The sequence below is a fragment of the Sitophilus oryzae genome, unplaced genomic scaffold (assembly GCF_002938485.1).
Source record: "Sitophilus oryzae breed Bouriz unplaced genomic scaffold, Soryzae_2.0 scaffold_374_pilon_pilon, whole genome shotgun sequence".
In the NCBI taxonomy this organism is placed as follows: Eukaryota; Metazoa; Arthropoda; class Insecta; order Coleoptera; family Curculionidae; genus Sitophilus; species Sitophilus oryzae.
The window spans coordinates 1560382-1575198 of record NW_022146945.1 but is presented as its reverse complement, the minus strand read 5'-3'; the positions used below and the strand labels follow the sequence as shown (position 1 = coordinate 1575198).

At 33.8% G+C, this 14817-nt stretch overlaps 1 protein-coding gene across 2 annotated transcripts in view; it reads right to left on the bottom strand.

The window, feature by feature from the left end:
* Positions 1-189: 189 nt before the first annotated feature.
* The window catches only part of LOC115885106 (protein apterous-like), a 331311-nt gene continuing 316683 nt past the window's right edge, over positions 190-14817 (bottom strand). For both annotated transcript variants that reach the window (XM_030903895.1, XM_030903896.1), the window contains exon 8: positions 190-1458. In XM_030903895.1, coding sequence (XP_030759755.1) covers positions 1246-1458 — 213 coding nt within the window. In that variant the 3' untranslated portion in view covers positions 190-1245. The remainder of the gene's footprint in view (positions 1459-14817) is intronic.

Below are 14817 nucleotides of genomic sequence, written 5' to 3'. Positions count from 1 at the left end.
TTCCCGTTCTGGACTCGTACCTGTTGATTTTTTGCTTGAACAAAACACTTGAGGATAGCGCGCGCTTGGAGGTGTACACTGTGTACTCGGCCGATCTTGTCTCTCTCCGTACTCGACTACGGCTACGTACCCACTAAGGTTTTTCGGGTAAAGGATGGGAGGAAGGGATAGAATCCAACACCCCTTGACCCTTCAAATGGAAAAGAGCCTTGTCAGTGGCATTTTGCTCGTAAATAAATTTGCCTAAACCCAAAAAAGTGCTTAAAAGTTTTTAGGCTATTTTTCCTCCCGTCGTCAGGTAAAAGATACAAAAAGAATAAAGAAAAACTTTTTAAAATATCTAAACCTATCTACTACTGGAACAGTTTAGTTTTTTAATACAAACACAATGAGGTAAAACTAAAATTCTTAAAATGTCTGTATATAGAATATTTTTTTCTAAGATTTATAATATTTTTTGTTGTTTCACAAAATTAATAAATTACTATATCATACATTTAGGCATTATAAATAGTTTTTCTTTATTTTTTTGTTTTGCTTTTTGCTTCTGAAAACGAAGAAAGATGTTCTATTTCTTTTGCTAAAATTAAACTTAGTATTGAAATTTCAGTGGCAAAATACACAGATTTTTTTTAAGAAACTAAACCGCCACAAAGCTATAAACATAATTTAAAACAAACAAAATTACGATATGATAGATATCAATTAGTTCTGATGATACAGCATACACTTACTCTAGTTTATTATTAGGAACAATTGTTTTTCATTTTACTTCAATAATTTACTTAAGTTTCTAATCTGTGCATCAATCAACCATACTTAACCAATAACCGTTTAAGGTCACTCCAGACGAGGAATTTTGTGGAGATTTATAAATTTATAGATATGACAAGAGTCAATTATCAATTTATTGTGTTCATTTTCGCGAAAATCATAGGATGTTTGTCTGTATTCTAGTAAATTTTGTTCAAATTTACATAATATTAAAGAAATAAGTGAAACTGAATTCAAATTCTCAACGAAAAAAAAACGGGGTTCTTTTAGGAAGAATTCTATCTACGAGATATTCTGGTTTTTTGTAGAAACTTGTATTAAATTTCAACGACTTATAAGAAGAAAATTGAAGCAATTTTGACTTTCATATCAATTTACACAACCGAAATTCGGAACTTACAAACCGACACCACAAAATACCTAGTCGGGATTAATCTTTAAGACACGACACTACCCGGCAACACCGCGAGCTCAGGAACAGTCTAGACTGGACGGGCTTCCAGCGCCACCCGGTAGCAGGAACGGAGGACTGTGAGGCTGCATGCCGATGGAAGCGGGCCCTCCGGGTCCTCCGTACATCTCCATGTCGCTGATGCTTTCTGAACCCGAGCATTTCTCGCCGGATTTGCCCTCCTGCTTTAGCATCATCCGTCGCCATTTTGCTCTGGCGTTTTGGAACCAAACCTGAAACAAAGAAAAATACGTTAGGACCTTGTTAATACACATTATTTTTTGCCTATTCAGTCTAGTGAAATTGTAGGTACGCGGGGGAATTGTAGGTACGCGGGGGAAAAGGGAATTTCTTCTATTTATTATGTATTTTGGAGTGCTGAATTCGAATCTGAGGTTTGCTAACAAAATTTCGTTAAGGTACATGGAGAAAAATGCAAAAAAGTGGGAAAATTTTTATTTTTAACGGTTTTTTTTATTTATAATAATAATAGCTCCCGTATATAGCGTTTTACGCCTTGGGAGTAGCAAGGTACAGCTTGCCATACTAGAGCCGTTCGGTATACAAGGAAGGTAATGTGGCTAGCACTACGCTTCAGCCGTCTATTATTACCTCAGGATTGTGAATCCCAAGTACTCATTTAAGGTTGAGTCGACCAAAGTATTTTTATTTTAAATAAAAATAGTCGGCTGATGCAATGCCGGGTGTGGAATTCGAACCCACTACCTTGAGATTGGTAGACCAAACCAAACTAAAATTAATAGTTTTTATAATATTTAAATTTGTTTAAACAAATGTTAGATTGCAATGTGATAAAAAATTGTCAGACATGCCGTTGTTTCTGAAGTTGGCCAACTAAAATTTGGTAGGAGAATTTTATAGAGATATAAAAGAACGCCTATGTAAAAATATTTTAGTTAGATGCTACAGGGTGTTCAAAATATATTTATGAATTTCAACTAGTTAAAATTAAGAAATTTCAATTTTTTTAAATGGTACACCCTATATATTATCATTTTTTCTGATAGATTTTACAAAACTCTTCAACTTTTATTAAGTATGTCATATGCCTATTTTTAATAGTTTGTGATTTATTCCAATTTTTTCTCTTTTTACCCATATTTTTAATACAATTACGCCATGTGCCATAACATCATAGTTTCCATGACAAAAAGTAATATTTATCAAAATTTCATGTCTGATAAGCAAGTTAAGAACAAAATTTGAATTTTAGTTTAATTTGTTGTAATAAGTATAAATGGTAGAGATAATAGTTACAGATTCTCCTAAAAAAAATGAATTAGTCAATGTAACTGATATATACCAACAAGCCAAGAAAATTATATTTTTTTGGTTCAGTACTATATATTACATAGTACCACAGATAACATATAATCGTTATCTGTGATAGTACTTTGCTAAATACTATAAGATACATTATCTAGAAAACTTTTTCAGTGTGTAATGGGACGGTTTTGCGGCAGTAGTTATATTGGCTTTACAAAATGAATTATAAACCAAAATTACTTACTATGAGAAAAAAAAACTTTACTGTATGTCGAAGAAAATTCCTATGTCAGTAGTCTTCAACAATTAGGTAATCTAGTATTACCCTAATTTACGACTATTCCCACCGACGGAAAATCCAAGTGTCAACTTCCATAATATAGAAATACACCAAGAAATTCACGACTGCGATTTTAGTTTATTTGAGTAAAGTTAATTAATCTTAACTAATACTAACAATTGTAACTAATTATTAACCTACTTGTTAAAGATAAGTAATAAATAGATTTTTTTTTTGTCACGGCAACTATGATTTTATAGCGTAAATTGTATTAAAAATATGGGTAAAAATAGAAAATATTGGAATAAATCGCAAACTATTAAAAATAGGTATATGATATACTTAATAAAAGTTGAAGAGTTTTGTAAGATCTATCAGAAAAAATGATAATATATAGGGTGTGCGATTTAAAAAATTTGAAATTTCTTAATTTTAAATAGTTGATATTCATAAATATATTTTGAACACCCTGTAGCATTTAACTAAAATATCTTTAGATATACAGTAAAACCCCGGTTATCCGAGGTAACGGGGGGGACACCCTCCTCGGATAACTGAAAACTCGGATAATCCGGATTTATTAAAAAATAAGCACCAATACGTACTTTAAACGGTTTATTAACATGTAAACACATAAGTACCTACATATGTAGATACTATCTACATTATAAAACAGTGAAATAAGTATCTCTGTGCTGCTGTTTCATATTGCATCTTCTTTTTCTCGCTGCCATGTTTCTCCACCTGTTAAGAAGAAGCAAATCCGCTGGGGTTGCCTCTGATTGTTGTTCGATATACCTCAGAGCTGTTTCCAGAGAAGCAAAACCTTCTTGATGGGTAATCTTAGTGGAAGGCTGTTCATCCACCTCTTCGTCATAGTTATCGTCATCTGATTTTTCAGGTTCCCGAAAGGCTTTCGCTATTTCTTCAATATTCATTTCTTCTTCTAAATCATCTGCTGTAACCCATTCATCAACGTCTTGTCTTGTCACATTTTCGCAACCTTTTAAGTTTTGCATTAATTCTGATAAACTTTGTTCTTCTCTATAGACGTTGTTTCCAATCCAAATTTGTACAGGACATTTCCATCCAGAACTGCCGGTAAACCTATCTGTCTCTGGAAATTGCTTACTAATCGTTATTGCTTTCTGCTGCAAAATGGGACCTGACAGAGACACATCTTTTGATCTTTGCTGAGTAAACCACCTGAATAAATCTTCGTTAACTTTTTCATAGTCGCCTTTTTTATTGATTTTCTTCGACGAAGAGGCTTGTTTTATACACCATTCTTCTATTTTAGTGCGGTTTCTGTTCCAATCTCCAACTGTTACCTCACCTACCCCATAATCTCGTGCAACAATTTTAATTGTCTCTCCTGCTTGAATTCTCCTAATTGCTTTTAATTTATCTTCAATAGAAACGAGAATTCTTTTACGTTTGTTGCGTTCCATTATAATACGACAAACGAAAATTTAAACAAAGCAGTTGGTATACACTTAACTAGAACTCCACCCAGATAAATCATGCGAGTACATACGTATGCTACTTCTCCGTAGTGAACGCAATAACGAACTGCATTCACTCAAATTTACATGCTAAAAGAGTCCAAAAATATAAATAAGGAGAACCATTCACACGAGCCAAGGGGATACCCTGTCCGTCCCAACGATTTTAAACGGAAATATGTAAATATACTTATACATATAGTATATTTTAGAAGCTCGGTTAATACGGACCATAGACGCGCGACCTCGGATAATCAAGGTCTTTAGATTGGATCGGTTAATCCGGAGCTCGGATAATTGCGACTCGGATAATTGGGGTTCTACTGTATATTTTTTTCATCTCTATAAAACTCTCCTACCAAATTATGGTACTCCAATTTCAGAAACAATGGCACCACTGACAATTTTTTTGACAATTTTTTACCACACTGCAATTTAACATTTGTTTAAACAAATTGAAATATTACAAAATCTATTAATTTTAGGTATATAACATATGTAAAAAAGTTATGAAATTTTAAGCAGAATCTAAAAATAAAATAAAAAATAGGATGTTGCATTTAAAAAAAAACATATGTTATATTCGCCCCACTTTTTTGAAGCACCCTGTATACTCCATAATAATTTTAAAATGTGTATCTTAACCATCCCTATAACTTTTATATTTAATATTTTTTTGCAAACCTCGAAACAAATGAGATAATGGACTTTACTCTATCGTTGACACCCTGTACAGATAGAAAACAGAACTATAATTACAATCTAACCACACTTTTCCAACGAATTGTCATCGTAAAACATTTAGTTAATGATTTTTTGCGATTCGAGCTTAGTTTCTATTCTCATTTTCTTTTGTAATTTTTAATAGTTACTCTAAGAATATTGTGGAAGCACTAAGGGTAGGTATAGAATCATCGACAAAAATTCAAAGAAAGCAATCTACTGCAATAACATTTACTGAGTCCATAGTGCCTACTGTCTCACAGAAGGATGCCGATATTCATATTACAAAAAGCACTTACGTTGGCCTTATTAAATAATTACGTCACAATAAGGGAGAGATATATATTCATCTTTTGGTTATTTTGATTGGACCTGTAGCCCTGATATTAAGAATGTCTTCTTCCTAGGACTTCCTAAAGCAGCATAATATGGTAACTGTGACAAAATTTAGGCCATTAGAGATGTAAGCCATATTTATAGGCATAATTGGTCCTGTAAATTACCGACGATTTTAAAAATGCGAAATATCAGACTGCGACTTCTGAAGACACTTTGGACTATTTTAAAAGTAATATTGTAACAAAAATTAAAAAAAAATAAACAAAAGAGGTGTTTATAGTGTACCTGGTATGCCAAAGCAAAAACAATTTTTCAAATTAAGAGTTAGTAATATTTATTTGCTAATATGATTTTACTGTTTTTTGTTTATTCTATTTTATAAAGATGTTTAATACGTTGTATTCACTAATAATACTTATGTTATTATTATTGAGTTTTTTGGAATGTTTGCAATTTCTAAATAAAATCTTGTAAAAAACAATGGTTTTTGTGTGAAATGACACATCTATAAATATGACGAAAATTGGGACAAGCTAGTGACGATATAGGTGAGAGCTGAGTTTTTTTTAGTTTTTCTTGAAAATAATCAAAAACGTCAGTCAAATTACTAAAGTTTTATTCAAATTTGGAATTAAAATGTCCCCTAGTGGCATCTTTAATTTTCTTGTAAGCCTTACACTAATAATTCGGATTTTATGGATCACTGAACTAATATATTCCCTTAATGTGACGATAATTGGGATATTTACTAAGTTCATTACAACCTTCTAAATAAAAAAGACGTTTTTCCTTTAGATATAACCTAAAAAAACTTCTTCGAGATCCTTCGAAAGCAAAAGAAAACACTCCTTACTTCCATCCCAGCCTCTCGAATAACTCACCTAGCCCTCATAAAAAGCGGGTTTCAAATCGCTTTTTCCCCACCCTACCCTCTGTATCCACCCCATTTTATTCCCTTTCCTGTCCCCCTTTTTCGAGGGGGAGCGATTTTCATCCTCAGTCGGCAGACGACCGGCTCCAATTACTCGGGCCAACGGCAGCTCTCCCCCCGACAACTCCCCCTCGCTCCCATCTCTTCCCCTAATCCCCGGGGGGTTCTGGAACGGGAGCTCCTTTTTGATGACGACGAAAACTACTGCGAGAAATGGGGAGTAGCGAAGTCGGACGCCATTTTTCTTTTCTTTTTTCCGCTTTTTGGTGGATGAAAAAGAGTGGGAGGGGGGGGGGTAAACGTCTGGAAGGGAGAGGAATTGGGGTGAAGGGAGGGTTTAGAGAAAAAAAAATGTCTGGAGGGAATGACGAGAATATTCTTGTATTTCGTTTTGATTTGAGAGTAAAATAATATGTGTTCAATGTTATGATTAATGCTCTTGGTTGGTGTGAGAAAAACAGTAAACTAAAATTGATCAATTTTAACTTTTAGACTTTTTTAGAGATTATTTTTTTTTTAGATTTAATTTACCTATTGACTTTTATTCAAATTTAATATTTGTAATTTTACTTTTAACTATTGTATCGATCGGCACAAAAAAGTCACTTTATTCCAAACTCAATGGGCTGATCAGCTGAAATAGAAGCCTTCGAACTGTGGTGTTACAGGAGAATTTCAAGGATATCATGAGTGGACAAAATTAGTAACATCAGAGTGTTGGAGATGCTGAATACGAGTATCGTGATTATATAAAGCATAAAGACCAGAAAAATAGAATACTTTGGACATCTTATGAGACAGGAAAAATACCAGCTATTGCAGAACATCATGCAAGGCAAAATAGAAGGGAGATGCTCAGCTCGAAGAAGAAGGACTCCTGGTTGAAGAACTTGCGGGAGTTGTACGGAGTAAATACCAACACTCTGTTTAGAATAGCCGTGAATAAAATACAAGTGTCATTGATGGTAGCCAACGTTCTGCGAGGACAGGGCACTTAAAGAATGGTGCAATCCGTTCTTAGGAGTAGCAGACGTTTAACCAAAATTTAAGTACGCCAGTTGTTATATTATAGCCAGTTGCAAAATTTGCTAATGTTAATAATAGTTATTTTTTATACAAGACGATAAAATGGTATTTTATCGTCGACTGAAAAGATAATTTCGGGAGACGATAATGCAATTTTATCGTCCGTCGTGTAAAAAACAATATTTTTTTTCAATAGCGAGTTACGTTTTAAAAAATATTCAGAAATTATTATTTTAAGGAATTTATTATATAATGAATATGTACTCCCTGTACTTACTTACGGATCCCAGACCTGGACACTGACAAAATCAAGTATGGATAAGGTAACAAAATCTCAAAGATCTATGGAAAGACAAATGCTACAATAAGGCTGACAGATAGAAAAAGGAATGAGTGGATCAGAGGAAAAACTAAAGTAAGGGATGTTAGAAGTGAAGTAGCAAAATTGAAATGGAAGTTTGCCGGTCATAATGTCAGACAGAAGGATGATCGATGGAACAAATGCATCGTAAACTGGAGGCCTTGGGAGAATAGAAGAAGTAGAGGAAGACCCCAGATGAGATGGGCGGACGATCTGAGGAAACACGCAGGCACAAGATGGATGAGCACGGCGACAGAGAGGGAAGAGTGGAAGAGATTGGGGGAGGCCTATGTCCAACGACGGACCGAAGAGGCTGAGTAGATAGATAGATAGAAAAAATATTGTGTTGGGTTGGCGTTGGTTCCTATGTAATTTGACAAATAAATGAAGCTGTCTCTTTAGTTGTCAGCTTTGAGTCAATATTTTTTAATTCTCTTTCGTGTCGATTGCTGCTTGAATTCGAGCCAGAAATGGCTCAAAACGAAATAAGTAAATTACCAATAGATATTCAGGTTGAGGCGACAAACGCCATATCCAAACTACTTTCATTTAAATCCCGAATAACTTATGAAAACGAATACAAAAATTTTCAAAAATGGAAGCAATTAAAAATCGTGCGAGAAGCGAGAAGAAATAGTTTTTAACCTATCCTCGCTGTTAAAGTATCATTTAATCTACCCTTGCGGTTAAAGTACTATTTTATCTGCTATTTTTGATAGATATAAGGCAATTTTAACAGTTGCTATGGAAAAAAAGAATTAAATTGAATACTTTACGATACCAAGGTGCACTGTTATTTTACTTAACTGCAATTGTTCACAAATCTCACCAGTTCTGTGGGTTATAATAAGAATACATTTGATTAAACGCATTTCATAACTGGTATGGCGCTATCCCTACCAATGGAGGATGATGTAGATAAAGATGTAGATTGTATGGGAAGGGGAAAGTTAATCACCGCGACCTTATAGATCTAGTAGTCTCAGGGCTTGGCAAAAGCCTGTATCTGAGACCGTTTTAGAGAGGTTAGTTCTCCATCTTCGATATCAGCCGTGACCAAAGTTTATGGCACGAATGGTTGTCGTCTCGGCGCACTCAGTAATGAGGTGTTCTGCTGTTTCCCCATTTTCCCCACAGAATCTGCATTCGCCGTTATTTCTCAGCTTCAATCTACTGAGGTATTTAGTGAGGAGACAGTGAGTTAGAGTGATGAATCACCCCAAAAAATACCAAGGAGTGAAGAAGCAGAAATAACTACCTATTATCGAGGAAAATAATATCACTTTACTTACTACAGACTAGGAAAACCTAAATTTATCAGAAAATAATATACCTCGTAATGTGCTTGTATGCCTGTATATGATATATAGACTTCTCTTAGATCAAAAAGTTTTAGTTGAGTCAATGGTATTCGCTATTGGTTTAAGAAAAGTGCCTCTTTAATAAAGAAATGTCCCTTTTCAATCAAGAATTTTTGCATGAATCAAAGAAACTATTGTTCTTGTAGCAGAACTTCTTTGCATATTAATTTTGGGTCAAGAGTGAAATACCTTGGACATAGATAGATACTTCTATTCTCTAAAGTAATTTTTTAAAGCTTAAGTCTCTTTTCTTAAGCTTTAAAAAATTACTAAGTTAATGCTTTACGCAAAGAAACGTCGTTCTTGGCCCTATTGAAAAGCGCCAATCTTTTGGGTCAAAGTCATATTCATTTCAACTGAGAGATCCTTTTTTTCAGTGTAGAAACCCCGTGACAATCCGAAGATTGTTCTTAATTAAATCAAGGAAAACGTTTGATTTTCCTCGGTCGTAAGTTCTGATAAATTTCTTCGAGTGTGTTAGACAGTTGGTGGATTCCCATTCCTGGTTGCGGATGGAGTCTTCCAGGTTCTTTAGTTTCACTTAATGTTGATTTTCACTAGGGAAGCAGAACAGTTTTGGTACAGTAAGTGGAGAGTTCTCTCCTTTTCTAGCTAGATCGTTTGCTTTTTTAGGGTTCCGTACCCAAAGGGATAAAACGGGAACCCCATTACTAAGACTTCGCTATCCGTCCGTCCGTCTGTCACAAAAGGTCTATCTTATGAACTGTTATAGACTGTTAGACAGTTGAAATTTTTACAGATAATGTATCTATGTTGCCGCTATAAGAACAAATACTAAAAACAGAATTAAATAAATGTTTATAAATAAAAAAGTACTTTCACTACACGTTATCTTTTAAGTAAGAATTTTACATAGAATCTTTGAAGTCCTCGGTGGCCGCGTGATTAAAGCGCTATGACGTTGGAGCCGTAGTAAGGCAGGTTCGAATCCTAGTCAAGGCGACTTTTTTTAATATTTTTTTTAATTATTACATATTTATTTTTACTTTTTACATACTTATTGATTAATACAATTTTTAGTAATGTGTTTCTTCATTTTTTTTTTAAATTACTTATAGGCGCATTCAAAATTTCAGCTAAATCGAAAAAAAAGTTTATAATAATATAGTGTCTAATGCCGCAACCGCACATGCGGCATTTGGCGATCTCCGATCGGGGCTTCGCCGATTTCCTATGTGTGTGGATGGGGAAGTCGGAGTTCGGCGACTCGATCGGCGACGAGAACGAGCGCTCGTCTTTATGTTGTTGTTATCAGAACGCGCATGTGTGGATGGAAAGGCGAAAACCTATCACTAGCGCTCGGTAGTTGACGAGCGCTCGGAGTTCGCTGAATACCGCATGTGCGATTGCGGCATAATATTGTATAAATAATGAATGGTACGGAAACCTTCGTGCGCGGGTCCGACTCGCACTTGACCAATTTTTATCACTTTCTATCTCTTGGTGGAACCCAGAGTAGGAGGACTTTGTTTTCTTTGCCTAGTAAGAAGATTTAATAATTTGCTAAATTTGATGAAAGTTGTAATTATCTTTTGATAATCGTAACATGGTTAGCAAAACTAGCATTCAGAGTACTAAAATTTTTTTGGTGTATTATGATAAACTATTGATAGTTTGATAACTTAATAACTAAGCAATCAATAAGATTAGCGTTTTACATTTTCTTGGCAGTTGCCAGCAGTCTCTGGCAGTCTTACGGCAGTCGCCTATAATTACATGGCAGTCATAGGCAGTTGCTCGGCAGTCGCTGGGCAGTCGCTAGGCAGTCGCGGCAGTCACTGGCAGTCACTGGCAGTCTCTTGGAATTCAGAAGTCAATCGGCAAATTTCGGGATGTTTTTTACAAAAACTTGTAAATTTTGAAGCAAATATATATTTATTTTTCAATTTAATGTAAAAAAAAAAACTTGCAGCATAATTCTTGTTTAACAAAATATATATAAAACGACTCATGTGACGATCGGGTAACAGAAAATTTTCTCGAAAATTTCACATACATTCAGATAGATTTTTTTGTTTTATGGTTAATGATGTTAAATTAATTCATAATAACTGCAGTATAATAGATAATGAAAAGCTATCGATTGACTTCAAGGTATATCAAAAATGTTTTGGTTTTGTTTTTTTAACGCTTTTTAGAACAAAATGTTAAATATAAAAGTTATAGGGAAGGTTAAGAAGCACATTTTGAAATTACTGTAGAGCAGGGTTGGCATGATTTAAATCATGATTTAAATGTGTATACAATAGTATACAGGGTACTTCAAAAAAATGTTGCGGATATAACATATATTTTTTAATGAGAATACCCTATTTTTATTTTATAATTAGATTCTACGTACAATTCGGTAACTTTTTTGCATATCGAGGGTCACAGTGCAGTAACGCGTATCATTTTTGATACGATTTTCCAGGAAATCCCCAAAACATACCCAATTTTACATTAAATTATTATAATAATAATCTCGATCGTAAGTTCTGAGAAATTTCTTCGAGTGTGTTAGACAGTTGGTAGATTCCCATTCCTGGTTACGGATGGAGTCTTTCAGGTTCTTTAGTTTCACTTAATGTTGATTTTCACTAGGGAAGCAGAACGGTTTTTAGTACAGTTAGTAGAAAGTGCTCTCCTTTTCTAGCTAGATCGTTTGCTTTTTTATTTCTTTCTATCTCTTGGTGGAACCCAGAGTAGGAGGACTTTGTTTTCTGTACCTAGTAAGATTTAATAATTTGCTAAATTTGATGAAAGTTGTAAATATCTTCTGATAATGGTAACATGGTTAGCAAGACGTGCATTCAGAGTACTAAACAATTTTTGGTGTATTATGGTAAACTATTGATACTTTGATAACTTAATAACTAAGCAATCAATAAGCTTAGCGTTAAAAATTATTTTTAAATATTTCTTATCTCAATTGATTCCTTGATAAAACAAATCTGTTAATATTGATGTAGACCTGTCATCTTATAACAATCACTCTCTTATACGTTTAGCGAAATAAATTAATTGTTTTGAACTGTCTTCGTTTGACATGGAAAAACATACACGATCGTCAGCCGACTGCACCAATTAGTTAGAATGGCAAAGAGGAAACCCTGGAGATTTCGAAAGCGATGGGCCCGAACTGCCGCGGCACATTAATCTTGTTCCGAAGTTACATATGAGATGAGAGATGAAAGAGAACAGGTCTAAAAATAAGCCGCCCAGGTAAGTAAGTGTATTTCCTTTTACTGCATTTTCCTATGCAATAGGTACTGAGTTTTTCTCATCGTAATCCTCGTGTCCACTTATAAGTAACTTGCAAGAGTTTTCTCTCAATAAATGCTTCTTTGCAATTTCTATTCTATACTATTTCTATTCTCTATGAAGAATAGGTTTATCGTGGGCGGCATTCGGTAAACTAAAGCATTTACTGAGATCTTATCTTCCAATATGTTTAAAAAGAAAGGTCTTTACCAGTGTGTATTGCCAGTCACACTTTGACAAAAAAGAACATAGAATACAGATCATGCAACGGAAAATGGAAAGGTCCATGTTGGGAGTTACACTTAGGGATAAAATACCCAATCATACCATAAGAAATTGAACAGGAGCAAGAGATGCGGTGATATCTGTCTTACATTCTAAATGGAATTGGGCAAGACATGTGGCTAGGTTAACAGGACGGTGGACAAAGTGACTTGTGGAATGGAGACCAAGACACGAGGCCTATAGAACCAGAGGACGACCTCCTAGTCGATGGCAAGTGGCACAAAATAGAAAGAAAAAGTTGAGGGAGGTTTTTGACATTGAAAATGTTTCTGCTATCCTATATAAGGGAGCCCAAATCGAATTAAAATGCTACATTTGCCACACCATGACGTCATATATACAAGGGTATAGGAAATCTCGGCGCAGCGGCGGCAGTCGGCCAGCGCGCGCAAAAACCATTACATCGCTAATTGTTTATTGATATACCTTTATTAGTTTAAAAGCAAAAAATATGGGGTTTGCTTTCATACCTTGTCAAGACATAAGCGAAACTTTTAAATTGTTTCTTTTTTTCATTTACGCCTTCGTTTTTCGTTAAATGAAAGTTATATTAAAAAAAGTCTATTTTTAAACCAAATTTTCGCATGATTGAAATGAGTTATTCATGTTTAAAGTTTTTTTTGGTCATAAGCGCTAATGGAAATGTTTTTTTGTAAATAATTATAAAAAATTACTCCCTACGAAGACTTTATTGTGTACTGGATCAAAAAATAAGTATTTGTTTTCTCTATACGGTGGTATTAATATATCGATTTTTGATGATAGTGCCCTTTTACCCGGTCTAATTTTGTACTACTTTCGGAATAAGGGTCTCCATATCATGTACTGTACTTCCATCCCTGAAAAAATCAGCTTGTGACACCGACGTTTTAATCTACCTACATCATAGGTAGGTGTAGGTACAATACTCTAAATATATTCTACCTAGACAGTAGCTGACAGTAATAATTAATTTGTTATCCGATAAGTAGTTGTCCTTATATAAGTTTAATCATCTTATACCTCCCATAACGGTAGGTTTTGGATTTTTTCCTGATTGGTTTGTTAAACAAAAATATACTGGGCATATAAATGTCTAACACAATACATGTATTGAATGTACTTATTTTAACCAATGCATTGTTTTGTTTTTTTAATCTCACAAATAAGAAATGTCTTATAGTTTTTATTATTTCGTAACCTCTTACGATATAAGAGGGCCCCCCACAAAGTGTTTTATTACTTAATGCTTAGATTAAAATTTAATAATATATTTGTACATAAAATAAAATAGACTAGAAAGTCAATTAATAAATATTGGACTAAAAATATTGTATTTTTAGTCCCCTAATTATAAAGGAGAGATATCCAACCATTGCATTATTTTACTCACAAATAAATGTTTTATGGTTTTTATTATAAAACAAGGATTAATTTATTATACACCCCTTAACCGAAACACTCCAAGGAGGATATTTCATGACCCCTTATTTAAAGTGGACAAGCTTTATTAGTCAATGTTTTAATTACCCAGCGTCTTTAATAAAAATCTAATGTAATTTTTCATAGAAATGATCTGACATAAAAAGCAAATTTTATCTGAAAACTTTTTGATTATCTACAAGGAGTAAACCGCTGACAAATGTCTGTATGCTAATGCCAAAGTAATGCCAAAAATACAAATTAAATACCAAAATTTCTCATATAATGCCCCATTAATGCCAAGCTGATTCCAATATAATACCACTAATACCACCAATAATATGTAACACATTTGTTTAACGAATTTACCTGTAACAATAGTGGTAGGTACGTGCACAGATGTTTTCCTAGGTATAACTTAAAAGTCGTTAAAAAGTCTAATTATATTTAAAGCAACTATATTTATAATTCCAACTAATTGCATTATAAGGCCAATAATGCACAAGTAATACCATTAAAATTTTAGCGTTTTTAATTTGTGTAACATATTTGTTTAAAAAATTAACCTGTAACAATAGTAGTAGTAACCTGTAACAATTTTTGTTGCATCCATCCCGCCGAAACCGCTTCACCAATCTTGATGATTCTTTTTTTAAATGATAGGTATATATGTGTAGATTTGTTATGAAGTATTTTTATAGTTAAATAGGCTATTTCTTTGTGTAAAACGACTAAATACTAAAACATACCTGAAAAACACCTACACACAATACCTTCAGAAATAAATTATTTGTCATTGTCAGTGGTGTGTCAGTTAGATTATATATTA